General features: G+C 38.2%; 1 protein-coding gene across 2 annotated transcripts in view; it reads left to right on the top strand.

Moving 5' to 3' along the window:
• The window catches only part of QSER1 (glutamine and serine rich 1), a 45262-nt gene that overhangs the window by 20172 nt on the left and 6834 nt on the right, over positions 1–18256 (top strand). For both annotated transcript variants that reach the window (XM_039724958.1, XM_039724959.1), the window contains exons 4-10: positions 1955–5653; positions 8552–8847; positions 9877–9993; positions 10591–10724; positions 12040–12251; positions 13805–13942; positions 15278–15375. In XM_039724958.1, coding sequence (XP_039580892.1) covers positions 1955–5653; positions 8552–8847; positions 9877–9993; positions 10591–10724; positions 12040–12251; positions 13805–13942; positions 15278–15375 — 4694 coding nt within the window. The remainder of the gene's footprint in view (positions 1–1954; positions 5654–8551; positions 8848–9876; positions 9994–10590; positions 10725–12039; positions 12252–13804; positions 13943–15277; positions 15376–18256) is intronic.

The following is an 18256-nucleotide window of genomic DNA, read 5'->3' as shown; positions in this document are numbered from 1 at the left end:
GAGCTTTGTCTTCTGCAGACTTCTTTGATGAGGGAAAGCAAGAGCTCTTCACTCTGCAAGTTGACCTTTTTTCAGAAGGGTTTTTTACTTTGGGGTTTTCTGCAAACCCTGCCCTGCTGATTTTGGGGGAAAAAAGGAAGAACATTGTTATTTTAGTCCTTCCAAGTGTTCCTTTGATCTGTGTTATCAGGGTTCTGATTTGTTAGGATAGCGAGGGTGTGTCTGTGCATGCAACTTAGTACCTTTGCCATGCCTTTTTTCTGCTCCTGAGCAAATATTAGAATATAAAGCCCAGCAGTTCTGCCATAGTACTGCTCCTGTGACAGGCTCTTGTCTGGTTTAAGAAGTTACAGGTGTATTTGGAAGCGTTTTGATTTATGGAAGAGAAAGATAAAATACTGGTTAGATGAGAAATGAACATCTGCAGTTAAAACAGGTTTAAATTCTTCCCTTTCTTTGAGGCTTCCAGATGGCCCTTCCTTTGTGTTAGCAGTAGGGATCAGTAAAAGAGAACCCACTTGTACATGATGTTGCAGTTTTTTAGAATAGGGGGAGAAAAATGCATTAAAACTCTGATTATGTTTTCTCACTCAGAAAGACCTTATTGTTGACTAAGGAAAAATATCTTGGCATTCCTTCACTATCACATCTCTTCATATCAGTTTGTCTTGGACTGAAAGGGAGAAACAAAGAATTTATTTCTCAGCTTCACCTGAAACTTCAAAAGCAATTGTATGATTAAGTTGCAATCAGCTTAAGAAGACTTACTGTATTGTAAATGAAATATTTTTTTAACTGAAGGATTTGTTTCAAAACAAGCTTTATTTACTGAGAGTTTTTATTTGTTCTTGAGTGATGCTAAGCTAAAAAGTGTTTAAGTGTGGAAGAAGTATCTAAAAAGGTCAAATAATTCCACTGATTTTATTTTTTTTCTGATTTGCATACCCTGGTAAATTTCCCAGAGGAGAAACTGATTCCTTTACAAGAATTTTAAGCTTCTCTGGGAATAAAATTGTCTTCTTCGCTTTTCTTGGTAGACTTTGGAAACAGTACACAAACTTCACCAGTGTCTGCAAGTTACAGGGTGAAAAGCAAGGTGAATGACTACGGAGTTACAGGGTGAATGATATGGATCACTGCTCCAAGCCTCAAAGCTTGCAAGGGAATTTCATACTCCTGTTTCAGTTGGAGTAGTGTATTCTGTTGAGAAATCTTGTTGAGCCAGGGTGTCATACCCATGGCTGGATGCAAATAAGAAATGTGCTTTTCATTTGGATAGTTGATATTGCACCATGCAGATAATTGCTGTCTGAGGATATTTGGTACTCTCACTTCAGAAAGCATACAAATTATATTTACTGCTTGTACTGAAAGTCAAACCCCTCCTTTAAGAAAATGAATTGCAGAGTGTATAGACCATTAGTTATTTCACTGTACGCTCTGAAATGCTTCCCATAAAGTGAGTTAGGAAATTATTGCTGAGGGTAACTCCAGGAGATGGGATAGCTTCTTGAGCAATTGTAATGTACTGTGTACACATTACAACGGCTAAGGTGTAATTTTGTCTTTTTAGTGTTTATTAAATGTGGCTAGGGCTTTTGATCAGTTTACTATGACGTTCTTTTTAAACTGAAATAAAAACTAATAAAGAGCCTCAGTTTCAAGGCAGAATTGATCTTGTACAATTTTTTAATCAATAATTTGCATCTTAAGGATATGAGGTATAGTTTGGCATTCTAAAAAAACCCTACACTTCCATTTTGAAAATTACCCACGATAAGTGCCTCCCTATGTGTGTTTGGGGTTTTTTTTAAGTGTAGTGATTCTTAAGAGCATTATATTTGTAAATGCTGTAAGAGCTTGCAGTTAAATGACTTACCAAAATGCAGTGTTGTTACTTTTAAAGTTCTCTTATGCTCCTTTTTCCTCCTTGTTTTGTTTTTGTTTTTTCCAGGTATGCATTCCTCGACAGCCACAGAACTATTTGTTACTGGAGCTTTGCCAACCTCTGGAACATTTCCACCAACCTCTGCTTTGTCAGCGTATCAGCATCCCAACACCTTCAGCAGCAGAAACTTTGCTACTGCCCCTTCTCTTACTCTTCAAGATGCCACTTTCAGCGCTACGTCCAACGGTCTCCTAACTGCCCATGATCCTTTATTGCAGATTAAAACATCCCAAGGCACTGTTCCCACCGCTTTGACATTCGAGCGCCTGGGCAGCTCCGTTCTGAGTACCAGTGTACCTCCCCAGTCATCAACATATCGTTCTGCTCAAGAATCTGCACCCCACCTTTTGCAGCCTCAGTTCAGTTTGTTGCCTTCGACCCTTGGAGGAGCCCAGCAGGTGTCTCAGGCCTACAGCACATCTGTCTTCACTGGTTCCACTGCTTCCATGGACAGAGCACTTCAGCGAGAATGTAGTGTTATTAAACACCACCAGCGGCCTTCGAGTACTCAGTCTGTCCAGCCTCAGCTGACTGTTTCACAGCATTCCTTACACAGCTATTTAACAAGTACAAGTGGAGTTAACTTTCAGGATACATCTAGGCACTCAGCGTTATCCTGCAGTCCGGTTGGAGATGTTACTCAGGTGAGCAATGGAGGACCACAGCAGAAGACTTCTCAAGTCACAGTGGAACTTGCTCAGTCATACACATCTGCAATTCCATCGCCTGGTTTTCCCTCTGCTTCCACTGCAAAAGTGAAAAACTGTTCCATGAAGCAGCCTCCGAGGTCAACAAAGACCCCCAAACCTCAGAGTGTAGCTCCCACTGTGCAGACACAAAGCTATGCCAAAACTGCACAAAACCAGAGTTCTGTCATTACGGGACAAGCACAGATCTATTCTACAGCACAGCTCCCCAGCCTCTTGTCGGTCAGTCAGTCCCAAAATTATATTTCATGCCAGGCTCAGAATGTGCCACCTGTCAGCCACTCACAGGACTTCTCATCCAGTAAGGTTGAGAAGCTGCCCTCACTGTATAAGACATTGACTTTTTCTGGGCAATCGCAAGCTATTACTTCTGACAGTCAGACTCTAAGTTACTCCTCAGAGGAACAGGTATTGACCTCAGTTCCAAATGAGAACTACTCTGGGCAAATGAGGGAACTTTCTTCAGTCAGCCAAGCTCAGAACTACTCTTCTAGTCACTCTCAGGGTTTATCTCCAGTTACCCAGTCCCAAGTTAATTTTTCATCTCAATCACAAGTTTTAGCAGCTGTTAGTCCTTCAGAAAGCTATTCTTCAGGGCAGTCTTTAACGTTAACATCGCCTTCTCTTTCCTTTAATGCCTCTCCTCGGGTACAAACTCTTCCAGCCTCGAGCCCTAATCAAAGCTATATTTCTTTACATTCTTCTCAGAACTCTCAGTCACAAGAATCCTCCTCTCCGCAGTCTCAAAAGTTTTTGCCATCTGTCCAGTCTCCTTTTGCATCCCCAGCTCACTCCCAGACGCTGCAGAACAACAGACCTTCCTCAGAAACAAAGTCCTATGTTAAAAGGAAGTCTGACTCTAACTTGTACGCCTCATCAAAACAGGAGGAGGAATTATCAATGCAGGACATGCAGGCATTGCAACAGCAAGCTACTCTTGAATCTTCCACTCAAAGCCTAACAGAGGAGGAGATCAATGCTCAGGATGCATCCTACAGGGTCTCAAAAGCAAATGACAGATACTCTCAAAGCGTAATCAGAAGCAACTCTCGTCTTGAAGATCAAGTTGTTGGACTCGCTCTTCAAGGACCAAAAAAAGATGAAAGAATGGTCAGTTCTGTGGAACAGCTTTCCCAACACATTGGCCATATCAGCAGCCTAAGCCATGATATCAAAAAGACAGCGAATTTAATGCAAACAGCGCAGGGAACTGTGAGTGCTAAGGAACTAAACCAGCAGCATTCCCTTTTGCATAAGGTACATGACAGTAAAGCTCAAGAGCAGCAGGGCCAGGTCATCAGCACGCCGCCGCAGGTGCAGCCTCATGCTTTAAGACATGGTCATCAGCTGTGCTTGCCCAGTGCACAGGTACTGCTGGAATCAACCTGTGACTTGCAAATTCTTCACCAGTCAATCCTGCAGTCGGGTTTAGGACAAGCAAAGGCATCACCGCAAGTGCAAAGGATACAGAGTCCTCAGCAGGTGGCACATCCGTTCCTTCAGATGGATGGTCACATTGTTCAAAGTAATGGGGGTCATTCTCAGCAGCAGCTTCATAGTCAGAATGCAGAAGTAATGAAAATGGACATTTCTGAGTCTTCAAAACCACTACAGCAACATTTGACCGCAAAAGATCATTTTACTCAGACAAATCAACACGATGCAAAAAATCAATTTGTTTCTCTTAGTTCAATATGCTTCCCAGAATCTATGCTTCTCAACGATGACAGGAATATATTATCCAACGTGGATGACATCTTAGCAGCAACAGTAGCAGCCTGTGGAGTAGCACCATCTGACTTTGCCAAATCAGCCTCTAATGAAGAGGAAATCCAAACTGTGGAAAATAGTGAGGAGTCTAAAACGCAGTTCCGAACGTTGGATGCCAGACACGTGTCTTCTGTTTTCAGTGCCTCACCTACTGTAGTTGGAAAGCCAGCAAGCAGAAATAATATTTCTCTGAATGGAGGCCAAATTACCCTAAATCTTACCCCGGTGTCAACAATACAGACAAAAGCTGTGAGCCTGGATCAGCAGCACCTTGAAACTTCTGATCAGAGTGTACCAATAAGAATGACCTCTCCCACCCTTGGTCCTGGCCAGGAGGAGCAGGAGGCTGTTCGAGTGCAGAAACAATCTAGCATCAGTCACGAGTCTGAAGAAGATAATGATGCTTCTGTTGATGGTGCACTGAATGCAAGGGAGACAGAGTTTGTTTCAAGTGGTAGGAGCCTAAGTGAGGAGAGTGCTGCTTCAGAGAATGATTTTAATGTGGGTGGTGAGGATGGCACAGTAGGAGGTAACCAGTCAAAGGTTCCGTTGCAGCCGCTGTCTGTGCCCCAGAGTGCAGATGGAGCCATTAGTAGAACTGAAGAAGAATGCCAGGATTTAACTCAAGGGAGCCTTCAGAAGAAAAAAAGCAAAGGAAAAAGCCAAAACAAAAATGCTGCAGAAGATGACAGTGCAACTCAGAAACAGGTAAAAAGAAGTGGACAGTGTAAACGTCAAAATTCAAGAGGAAATGATGCATGTTTCACATACTCTTCTCCTGTTTCTGAAGGTTGTTATGATACTTACCAACATCAGGAAAGAATGAGGCAAAAAATTAAAGAAGTTGAAGAAAAACAGCCTGAAGTCAGAACAGGATTTATTGCATCTTTTTTAGACTTTCTAAAGTCTGGGCCTAGGCAACAGTTTTCCACTCCAGCTGTACGAATGCCAAACAGGACTAGGAGACCAGTCACACAAATAGTTCGTGCCCCTTGCCTGCAGCCCTCTGCAAAGCCTCAGCCAGCAGCAGCACCACCTGTGGCTGCTGAGGTCAGTGGGGAAAGTCCAACCAAAAAAGCTGATGAGGAACTTAAGAAAAATTTAGAAACACTGCCTTCATTTTCTTCTGATGAAGATGATTCTGTGGGTGGTAACCATGATCTTCAGAAGAGCATCTCTACTGCATTGTCAGCCCTGGATGAAACATCTGACAAAAAGATCAGATCAGGTAAAAGGGTTACTACACGTGCATATGTTGAAGGAGATTTTTGTAACTGATGGGACAAAAAAAAAGAATAATTTTATCTCTCTTCAGGTAAAGGTTTTGATTTAGTTTGGTTTTGGTCACAACTGAGAGTTTTCTTCAAAAGGTGTATTGACTATGGACTAAAATAGTGTTTTCCACTATTAGAAAATATGTAAATAAACTTTTTCATGCTACTTAAATAGGTCTAATGCCAAAAAGTTATTTTAGCCTGGAGGTGGAATAATGTGTGTGTTCTCTTCGATTCTGGCTTGAAACACCAAATATGATTTTCATCTGGGAACATCAACAAAATATATTAGAGGGTCTAAACCTATTTCAAACAAATTCTAGCAAGAGAATCTATTAATAATTGCCATCAGCAGGTGATAGGTTCTTACTGGTAAGCACACATTTTCTGTGACAATGGAGTTGCACTGGATATGTGTGTGAAACAACTTTGGCTCTTGTAAATTGCACTCATTTACTTGTAAAACTTGTGGTCCAAGGTAGGAGTCATTTGAACCATATTGATCAGGGGTGTTGTAGCTCCATGTGTGTTGATAGGTTACTAACAAAAGAACAAAACCTGGGAAGGATTGTTTGGGTGGGGAAGAGCAAGCAGCAACCACTGATCACAGGAGTAATTAGTTTTTCACACACTTTTCAGCTTCACTTGTGCTACCTGCATGCTGTACATGCATGTTCAGAGCTTTTAACTGATGGTGCTTTGTTTTGAAGTATTTTCAGCATAGAGGATGTTTTTGCCTGGACAGGTCTCCTCAGTAAAGATTTTTTTTTCTCCCCCTCTGGTAAGCAATTAGAAACTATCCAGCCAATCACATAATTGTGCTAATTCCAGAGAAATACCATTGTCTTACAAAATAATCGCAGGGAGAAAATGAAACAATTCTTTAACTCTTCTCAGGATTCAGAACCTGTGACCCATAAGCTGATTCTTAACAAGAGAGAATGAAGTAATGGTTTCCCTTTCTAGATTAAAGGAGAAAAGGAGATTTTTCTTTCTCTAGGTGTGACATGATTTACTGAAAAATACATAGCAAAATTAAACTTGGATTGTAATAATCACACCTCAGATACTGGGAAATTATTGCAGAATACTTGAGATGCTGAACAATGCTTTATCTTAATTACTATTCTGGGTTTTTTCTGTGGCTATTTCTATGTAATTATGTTAAGTGCATGCATTTCAAAAAGGCTGTTACAGAGGATGAAGTTCCTTCTGTGTCTTTCAGCTGAATATATATTTCAAACAAGAAAGCACTGATTATTTTTATTCCCAGAAAGCTGAAATCTAGGCAGTGCCAAGGCATGAGCCTCTTGCTGAAGTTTGTAAGCCATTTCTGTTTACAATGTCCAAAGAAATATTTCAAATGGGTTTTTTCTGTTTGTTGGTTTGTGTTTTTTATTGGTTTTTTTTTGGTGAGCATTTCCATTAATGCTTTATTTTTAGTGATTTCTTTTATGATATTATTGTATCTTCTTTGTTATCCATAAGGATGTAATATTTATGTCACCAGTTTCTTGAATTCACCTTCCTGTTTTGTGACACACGAGATTGTTTGTATAAGATGCTAAACAATAACATCTTTCTTCCTTTCTTGCTGGTGTTTTGCAGGTTTTCTAGTAATACCCTCTTCTGTGTGTTTTTGCAAATAAGTATAGACAGATGAATATTAAAACATAGTCTTTTGTTGATTGGATTAAGTAATACATGTACCTTTATCTGCTGTTCTGACAAATATGTAGATATAACTGGCCAACTAATAATGGTGTGACTAATTAAAGCTGTCAGAGCTCTCTTTCACTGAAGAAGTAGAAAATATTTGCAATAATGTGAGGTGATGTATCTGGAAGAACATATTTCACATTCCAAATTAACAATTTTATTGAATGGATTTAATGAATCTTCACTTAGTTAGGTATATAGATTTTGTATTGATACATTAATTTGATATTTAACTCATTTGTTTGGAGTCACTTTTGTTAAAATATGTTGCATTATCTTTTGTATAATTTTTCAAGTGAAAAAGTCAACAATTAGCAGTGATTGTAACAAAAATATGCAGTGGTTTAATTTTTCTGAGTGATATTAGTAACTGTGTTATAGTTAATATAATTTGATTTCTTTTAGATCAGCAAGTCACTGTTAAAACTAATATGCATAGAAGATTGTAAAGTAATATCTAAAAAGGATTCTAATTTTTTTCAGGTGGGAAAGAATAATTTTGAAAGGTGGGACTTCTCTTTGGCTCTTTGGAATAGAGGAGGAAAGGAATGTTCTTTTCCCTTCTTTGTTTTGTATCATCAGTTCTCATTGCTCACCTCTGTTAATATTAAAAATCATTAGGCTATTGCTAAAGTTTTAATCTGGAACTTCCCGTTGCCTTATCACAAGATATAAATTATAAATGTCCAAAAGTCACACAGAAAATGTTTTCATATTTAATGTGTATTTCTCTTTCTGCAATCCAATTTCAAAAGATTTATCAGCAGATGACAAGATTCAGTGTTGTAACCTTTACTGTTGTATTTGTTTATTGTCACAAAGTACAGCAGTATTACCTGGTGATTATGTCTGTAACTATCAAATTGTTTTCCAAAGCATTCAGTTTTGTTAATTCCAGATGCTAACAGATGTAGCAGTTTAATACAAACAGAGGTATATTAGCTACAGTATTCTGGTTTTGTTTAAGATTTAGTTGTGGTCAAATACTGCTTCTAATTTAATTCCTAGAACAGGTGTTTTTCCTAGAATAGCTGCTTTTAATATAAATTGTAACAGAAAAGAAGAGAAACATAGCTCCATATTACATTGCTAAGCCTTGATAATTTAACTGAAATTTGGGTTTTTTTCTTCAGAAACTGAAAAAGTGACAGCTGTTACTGCTGCTGCCACCACCACCAGTGCTGTGGTAAAGCAGGAATCTCCACAGACAACTGCTCCTGTAGGCAATGTGCAGGAGAAAATGAATCCAGCTGAACCCTTAAAAGTAGCTCAACAGGATGCTGTGACTTCAGAACAATTGGCAAAAATGCAGGAGACTGTTGCAATAGAAGGATGTACTGATGAGGAGAATATGGACAGTGAAGGAGAGGGGATGTACAGAGAACGTGATGAATTTGTAGTGAAGATTGAAGATATAGAGACACTAAAGGTAATCTGAATATTTGCTGGGGGGGAAACACAGCACAAAACCCCTGCATATGAATTTAGCCTCAAGGAACTACCAGAAGAGGAAAGGCTGCAGATTAGTTTTCTCTTTCTATTCTAATATTCCCTGATTGCTGCCAAAATGCCTTAAAGGTGTCTTTCTAGTGCAGATTATAAACATGTTTTGAATGTACATGGCCCATTTTATGCTACATACATAATAAAGTAAATCTGTGTGCTGGTAACCTCTGTTAGAACTTGGAATTACCTATTTGAATATTAAAAAGCATAAAGTTTTCAAAGGCTCTTGACTACTTTTTTTAAGATAGCAGTAGACTTTCAAGTGTAACTTTGCAAAAGAACTTGAATGGAAGTGGCTTCTGGCTCTTTGTAAGAGGTTTTGCTTTGATTTCAACAAGAAATTATTGCCATAAGCAACCAGTACAACTCTTCACATGAGTTTATGTGTATTTCCTTGTTGTCTTTGATTGTTTGGTTTGGTTTTGTTGCTTCGCCATTTTAATTCTTCTGCATGTGTACCTTTCCTTTTGTTGCTATCATAGCCAGCAATATTCTTACTGTTAGAAAATTTCTAATATTTTTGATTACTTGTTTCTGTGCCTATCCTCTGAAGCTGCAGTTTTAAATGAAGAAATGCTGCTTTGTCACATAAGACGAGTACTATCAGTTTGAAATATTCCCTTGTCACTTATAAAATGGATTTAAGTACATTAGGAGATGTTTTGAATTTTGTTAGTTCAGGAGTCATGAAAAAGTAATCAATGTTTGACTACTTTTTCCAAAAGGTTTATTTGACTTAGTAGTTTGTTTGTAAGATCTAGAGAAAATTCTCATTCAAGCTGATAATTACAAACTTGCCTTGATGCAAACAGGACTTAATAATGATGGTGCTGGAATTTTAAATGATTATTTACATTTTATCCTTGGGTAACTTCCTCAAAAAACGTGATGCACAAACACATTTCTGGAAGAAAAATAAGCATTGCTTTTAGCAATTTTTATGTTCTTCCAGGCTGCTTTGCAGACAGGAAAAGAGCCTCCAGCTATCTGGAAAGTACAGAAGGCTTTATTGCAGAAGTTTGTTCCTGAAGTGCGTGACGGACACAGAGAATTTGCTGCTACTAACAGTGTGAGTCCTCAGAATTCCTTGGGAAGCCTCCTGGGAGCTGCTTTCATGGAAGGCTGGGAAACTAAATAGAATGTGATTCTGCATACATTCTTAGCAATCATCCTTGAGGGGAAAACCCCCTCCAATTCTCCCTGAAGACATCTGTGGACTGATTTTCTGCTTTCCAGCACGGGGTCTTTGATATCATTTTGGTATCACTTTGATCTCTTTTGTAAAGGAGCAAGTTTTCCTGACCAGAATAAAATCAGTGGAAAAAAGCTGGTGAACCAGCTGATACAGAGAGGAAGGATACAGTTTTAACAGGCAGTCTTTTGCCAGGCAGATAATGCTTTTGGGATAACACACGTGGAGAATAAAATCAAGGGAGAAAAAGAAGCCCACAGTACCTCCCTTACCATATTGTCTTCAGTTTTAATTATTATCAGGAAATCAGATGGAGAATTTTGTTTAAATTTTAAATGCTGTAGAGTGGCTTGTTGTTGTATTTAAACATAGGGGAGTTTATACTGATTTTTTTCTTTAGTATTGAAATTTTTGACAAATTGACAAATCTTGCTTAACATAAACAATTGTGGTTTGGTTTTTTTTTCATTTTAGTATCTTGGGTACTTTGGGGATGCAAAGACAAAATACAAACGAGTGTATGTGAAGTTTGTTGAAAATGCAAACAAAAAGGAATATGTCAGAGTATGCTCAAAAAAACCACGAATCAAGCCTGTGCAGTCAGCAAGGTATTTTATTTCAATTTGTTTTTCATTTTGCCATATTGTTTTCATATGAAGAACGCACCTGTTGAAATAAACAGGAGTTATAACTTTCATGTATATTAATTGTGCTTTAATATGGAAATGGAGAACTGTCTGGTTTGCTTTAAGAAATTAAATATAAATCACTGCATTGTCTTCCCTACTCTATTCTGTCCCATAATCAGTTGTTTTGGAGGTGTTAGGTCTCTACATCCTATTTCTATGTCATCCTTTGCCCTACATGCCTGCTAGTGTAATGATTTTAATTTTCTGTGTGTTGTTTTCTCATATCCTGTGGACTTTGCTAGTTAAGGAGTTTTTTATGGTTGCTTTAATGACCATTCTGTCCCGGTGTACTGAAAGTACCATGCTTTCTTCACAATCCTGGAAAGAAAATTTAAAACCACATGTTCATGACAGTGCTCTTCATTCAGGGAAACACTGGAGTTCTAAGTCTAGTTTGCTCTCAAAGAAAGCAGTGCCATCAGATAATAAATTTTATTCAATAATCCTGTTCTACTAAAAGAATTTGATGGGATTTTGATGCTCCTTTTTTCTTGGGCTCTGGAAGACTGTTCCAGGACTGACCTGTTCTTGCAGTGCTCTGAAGCAACCCCTTCTTTTAACAAAACCTTGTGATGAGCTTGTTAAGTTTCTGCTGTTCTCTCAACACTGTTTTTGGCTTTTCTTTCTGTTTGTACTGCATGCTGTATTTCTGGAGAAATCAGTCAGAGCCCACCTCTGTGTCCAGTGTTTCACTGAGCTCCATTAAGTGAGGTCTTTCAGCTTCCTCCTTTGGGGCAGACTTTCCATTCTCTCATCCTTCTACTGTCTGTTGTCTCCATCCATGTTGGTTTGAAATCTCCATTTCTGACAGATGTCTAGAATTGTTCTCAGTGTTCCAGAAGATACTGGCAATGTTTCTGCGGTACATGTCACTGCTTTCCCATCTTGACAAAACTCTAACACTTCCCAAGATTGTATTCCCTGCCATGCTCTAAAAACTTTATTAGTCCTGCATTATTAGTCCTAAAGTACAGAACTTTGTATTTCTGATATTAACATTCTTGTTTGTTTCCTGTTTTGAGAGGTAGGAAGAGAAAGGTGTTGTTTGGTCAAGTATTATTTCAAAAATATAGTAGTATATAAAATGGGTAGGACCTAATACCCAGTTACAGTGAAATACGTATGTATAATCAGTGGGGAGTATATTCTGGTTAAATAAGATTGTAGCTGTTTTATTACTGCCAAAACTTGTGTGGTAATTATATTCATAAACATTCTCCTCATAATATTGCAGGACTATTCACTGCAAACCTAGTAATAGCAACATCAAACCCCCTGATCCACCAACACCAAAACCAGCAGCAACAAAAGTCTCTTCTGTAAAACCCAAAGCTAAACAGCCAAAGGTAAAGGCTGAACCACCACCAAAGAAAAGGAAAAAGTGGAAAGAAGAATTTTCATCTTCCCAGTCTGATTCTTCACCTGAGGCCCAGAGTGAAGAAGATGGTGAGTGAGATACCGTTGCTGGCACCTAGACCCTTTTGAACTTAGCTGAGAAGAGTATTAGAAAATTACATTGTTTGATCTTGCACATTTTTCTGTACAAGCCTCAGAAAGAAAATATAAAATCCGACAGTGCCGTGCAAAATGAGTTTCTTAAAACTTTTCAGTTGCTGTTGGTGTATAAGCAAATTGAATTTATTTCAAATGTAGTTTATCTACATGGATACATTTTTTACCACTTGCTGTCTGTGATGGGTACAATTGTAGGAGGAGAAGCCAATTTGAGTTTTGAATACATCTTAAGAATGAGATTCTTCATTAGTTTTCCATTACAACTGAATGTCATGTCTAAAATAACACTCCAGTAGTGTTTGCCTGCATGCAGATGTGGGCAGAATTCAGATACTTCTGTCGTTTTTTCAGAACCCAAGGAGAAAAAGCAGTTGACTTTTTGGCTGCTCCATTGCTTGTCTGAATGCCAGCTGTTCAAATGTAGCCTGCTGAGCAGATTTGCTATTAAGACATTCATAGAACATTGAGGTTCAATGTTTGCAGGAGCTCTCCAGAAGAAAAGGGGATTTCTGAAGTTTACAGTGTTTATAGGGGTTACCTGTGCTAGCAGATTTACAGTGCATTTTGCAGGGTTCTATTTCCTGGATTTTGAAGCAAAGCTGTGTATTGCTCATACTTTCTTATTGCTGCATTTATAAAGCATCCTGGTCACTTTTAAATGTAGATACACCATCACTGGTGTGCTGATACACTGCCTCTGTGAGGACAGCACCTTTGAAATAATTTTCAAACAAACTTGCCCAAGTAACACTGTCCATATTTAAGGCCTCAAGTAACTTGGTGATTATGGTCATCCCTAAGGAAGTTTAGCAGCCTTGCTGGCTGAATCACTGCAAAACCCTGGTGTCAGACATGGAGCCTATAAAAAGCTGCAGAATGCTTCCTAGTATTGATGACTACTCTGTGTGCATGTTAAAATTGCTGTCTATAAAAAATAAAAGCTTCCTCAGAGTAAGCATAAGCATGCCTGTATTACTATACTGATAAAATTTGTTTTACCTTTTTTTTTTTTTTTTTTGAGTTTAAAAATAAGGTGTGATTGACTTCAAGGTATGCAGGCTCCTAAGTGACATTAGTACTCAGAAATTTATTTTTCCTGTTGGATGACTTCAAATTTTGCAGTTTTGGGAGGTACTTACCTTGACATAAAAATTAGAGCACTTAGGGTCTTCACTTGACTGAAGTTGTGAATTATCCTGTTTCTCTGAACTTCCATCTACAATAGTAGGAAAATGTTTTAATTCCTTAAAATATAATTTAAATGCCGACAGTTAAAACACTGAACCGTTTGTACCATATTTGGTGTCTGCCCCTGTTTTTGACATTTAAGTAGCTTATTGCAATTGACTGCACTGAATTTTAATCTCTTGGGGTACCAGTAGGGGTCACTTTTGTTTTAAGAAAGAAACCTTCAGTTTTGACAAACACAAGTGTTTTTAGGATATTGAAGGGAAAAAAGTCATTGTATCCTGTTGGCTTTTCAGAGGTTGTACCTCCAGCTCCACTTGTTACTCGTTTTTTGAATACAAGAGCTATGAAAGAGACTTTCAAGAGCTACATGGAGTTGCTTGTGAGCATTGCCTTGGATCCAGACACGATGCAAGCCTTGGAAAAGAGCAATGGTACAGTATGTTTAACATTTGTGTGTTCTTACTAGATTTTAAGGTTATTAATCAGTTAAGTAAGTGTTCTTTTAAAAAAGCCCTACACACATAACAAATTCAAGTTATATAACCTCATCTGAAGAATCTACACATATTGTATGTGTGTGTATATTTTTTTTTGCATTATCTCTTTGAACAATCAAAGTAACTTGGAAATATTGTTTTATCTTCTATGCTGCATTAGAATTTTGCTGTGAATGTCAGAATTGAGCTATTTGTTCCTACAGTTACTATACTTCACACCTTAGCAAAGATTTATTTAAAATTACAGAGTTTCAAGTCTGTTTGCTTTCTTATGAAGAAATAGGCATATAACTATAAGTGGATATGATTCCTCCTGCTATTAAAAATACAGCTTTTTTTAACTCTGAAATCTTGAAATCCTGATCAAAGAAAATTGTATTAATACACGCTCTTTCTTTGAAGACAAAATATTTGGATTTGTTTATCCTAGTAGACTCCAGAGTAAAGTCAAAACTCCTATTTCTCAAAATTTAGTAAAACACTCATGTTCAAAGATAAAGGTTCCAAAAGAGAAATCCTTTCATGTATTATTTAGTTGCAAGCTGTTGTTTTGTACTACATTCTATTCGCCTCTATTCTAATCTGTGTTTTAAAACAAGATTTTCTAGCCTTTCTTCTCCTGCCTCTCTTGATTTGAGTGTGCATCAGTGCACACTTATCTCAAGATTTCAGACCCATGCATTATGTCAGTAGTCCCACTAAAGTCAAAGTCATTGACTTTATAAATAAAGTGCTCCATACTGAGCTGTGAATTTTCATTCCAGGCCACATGCCTATGTTCAGCTGCATATTGTGCAATTCACAGTGGTTTATCAGATAACTTTTATCAGTAAGCACTTTCCTCAATTTTTTTTTTGTTATAAACACCAGCAGGACCATTTCTTGTAAAGTGGAATAACAAATGTCAAAACCACATACTTGTCTTCATAAAACTGCCAGCTGTATTGCACAGAAGAGGGTTATCTAGGAATTGGTGTAAAATTGTCTCTAATATTTATGCTCTGTATTGCTCCATCTTAATTTTTCCTTGCAGCAAAGAAAAAACTCAGCGAAGGAGTAATTAAACTTCATACTATCTACACCAGCTTAGTGGGCTGATGAAAAATAAAAGATTTTTCTCTCACGTTTGAAATTAGTTTGTGTACCAATTGCTTTATTTTTTACTTTCCACTTTGTATATTAATGGACTAAAGTATAGCATTAATATGAATCTCATTATTGTGCATCTCTTAATAATCAACTGCTGTGGGTTTTTAATGTGTCTTTTAGATGAGCTGCTTTTGCCTCACATGAGAAAGATTGATGGTATGCTGAATGACAATAGGAAAAGGCTGCTGTCCAAATTGCGCTTGGATCACGCTTTCAAGGTACTCTTTCAAATTCTAGGCTTTTAACAGTGGTGTTTTGGGTGGATCACTGAATTCATACCATGAAGGCACAGCTTAAAACCCATTTGTAACAGAAGCGAATGTGGATTTGAAAGAGGTGCTATAAATTTAGTGCTTGTATGTGGCATTTGGAGAACATTTTGGGATGGAGGAATTTATACTGCAGAGGTGAAGTTCTAGTTTTACTCCCTGTGCTTTCTGGTTCGTTCTCAAGCATTTTTTCCTTTAGGTTTTTCAAGTTTACCAAAAGAAAATCTGTCTCCTGTCCTTCTAGAGCTTTTGGTTAAGTGATTGTATTGCCTAAAAATAAAGTTTTATATGAAGTAGCTGTGCTGTGGAGCAGATGTCTGAACCTCTTTGAAGTAGAGAACATGATCAGAGGAGTTTAAAACCGGAACAGAGAGATGCAAGAACAACTCATTTGTGTGCTCTTTCATGTATCTTCAGCATGGAAGGTTGAGAAAAGTGTGGATAACAAGCCCATATTACAGCAGCTTTGACGTGGTAATAAAAAAACAGGTCTGGATGTGGCCAGGGAAGAGAGAAGCCGTACCATCTCAGTAGAGAGAAGGTAAACAGGAGGATAATTGCTGTGCTTCCTACTGTTCCCACCCACCCTCCAAGCAACAATGCAGAGCTTGCAAGCGCAGGAAGGTGATTCCCACTCATGTAGGTTAGAAAAGATCGATTCCAGCTGTTAACCCAGCACTGCCAAGTCCACCACTAAACCCTGTCCCAAAGTGCCACCACATCTGCTGCACGTGTTTCAGGACCTCCAGGGATGGTGACTCCGCCACTTCCCTGGGCAGCCTGTTCCAATACTTCATAACCCTCCTGGTAAAGAAATCTTTTGCAGTATCCACTCTAAATCTCCCACTTCCTCTTGTCCTGCTGCTTGAGAATAAGACGTCCTTTTGTCAGTGTCTATAATCAGACTGATTATTTGTTCTTGTAACAGTTTTGAGGCCAACAACAGTAAAGCAGGCCTGACTATGAACACCATCACCAAACTTGTTCTTTGCCTCTCTTTCCCTGTCCCCTTTTCCTCTTACTGTCCCACAGCACAGAGACACTTGGAGAATGAGTGTTGTTCTTTGTACTGCTGTGAGCTTACATCTGAGAACTAGGTGAGGAGGGAGATAATAACAGACTTGAAAGTTCTGCTTGTTTCCATCATGAAAGCTTTTCCCCCCATTCCATGTCTGGTAAATTTTGTGGGACATAAGGTGGCTTTGTTTCAGGGAGGAGACCACCATCAACCAGAGAAACAGCTGTAATTCACACAATTCTTGAACTTTTTATATGTTAGTTATGCTGTTTTCCCAACAGCTGAACAATTTGTATCTCCTTGAACAGAATTGCTTGTGGCTCCCTCCTTACAGTAAAGAGGCCCAGGGAGGGCTGTGTAATTTCAAATGCACAGAGCCTCAGAGCAGTAGCATGTGTTAGCCCTCCTTTCTGTTTTTCTGCTGTGGTAAGAATTTAGTGCTAATAGTTATTAGTATAGATATCTCTTTTTGACCTGTCTGTGCAGAGAAGATAGACCAGTTAAGGGAAGATACAAGTTTCTAGAATTTCAGTTACATTCACAGTACACAAAAAGTGAGAGGTAGTCACACCTGATTTTTTTCCCAGTTTAAGGGAGAAAAGCTACAATAATTCTGTTATAACAACATGTAATTAAGCTGGAATTCATAGTGAATACAATAGCTTTGCTGTGTGTTCACTTAGCAGCAGATTATGTATCATATCTCTAAAGTTAGTTTAATACTGTATTCCATCATATCATCTGCAAGATGTTAATGGAGTTAAGGGATGTAAGGAAGGGATCTGCTTGTGATGTCATCTGCAGGATAGAAAACCTTTTCTGTTTTTCTTCAGATGTGACAGTGCCAACTTGTGCCATCCTTGGGTCAATATCTTGGACAAAAATGAAATGCCTACTTGTCATCATAACTGCTTATGTTGGTCAGGAAAATGTGTTTGCTCTTTAAGACACAGGAGGTTTCTGTTCCACCTTTAATGAAATAATCGGTTCAGATATTAGAGTTGAATGAGGCACTGAAGAAAGCAGTAGGTTAAAAGTATCATTTGTCATTCACTGATACCATTAAGTTTGAATGTTTTTACTGTTCTGCATTGATTGGCATGGATGAATTTAATACTGTTTTCCACTGGATACAGTTAATATGGAATATGTTAGCACTGTATTACAAACCAAAGCAGACACTGAAGTTAGCAATCAGTGTTTGGTAGTTTTGTCTGTAACATTTTTTGTAGTTCTAACAGTTTATTGCATCCTTTGGGTAATAGTTGTTACAAACAAAATTATGAAATATTATCGTTGCTTTAGTTAAAGATCAGTAAGTGAAGCATCTCAGCTGAATTGTGTAAACTTCATTTGAAAACAATTATGTGTCTCATGCTCCCAAAGATGCAGTAATAACTAGTAGTTACTTCTTCATTCCAGTCCACCTTTCTCTGATGTAGGTTAGTGGTGTGGCCATGGAACTGTTCTGGTTCTTAGGAATTCTCCAGAGGAGGCCAGAAGTGGCCAGAGCCCCTTGACACTCCAAATCAGCCTTGAGGAAGGCTGTCACAGTGAATAGCAAAACTAAATAATTCTAACCTGTATAAGTTGCACCACTTTGGAAGTATTGAATAGAAGACTGGATATGGACAGATTGGCTGGTCAAGGTTACTGCTACCACTGTGCAGGAGATTTAATAGCTGTTTACTGAGAGGTTGCTTAATAAAGTAAAAAATGGCTGCTATAGATAAAGAGATAATAAGTTACAGGCAGGGGAGATTGTTGTAGTCAGGTACTGTTTGTTAAAAGAAAATGTAAAAATGGAGTCAA

The sequence above is a fragment of the Passer montanus genome, unplaced genomic scaffold (genome assembly GCF_014805655.1).
Source record: "Passer montanus isolate IOZ18808 unplaced genomic scaffold, ASM1480565v1 scaffold54, whole genome shotgun sequence".
Taxonomy (NCBI): domain Eukaryota; kingdom Metazoa; phylum Chordata; class Aves; order Passeriformes; family Passeridae; genus Passer; species Passer montanus.
Note: the sequence above shows the minus strand (reverse complement) of the source record. Positions and strands in the feature narration are given on the sequence as shown.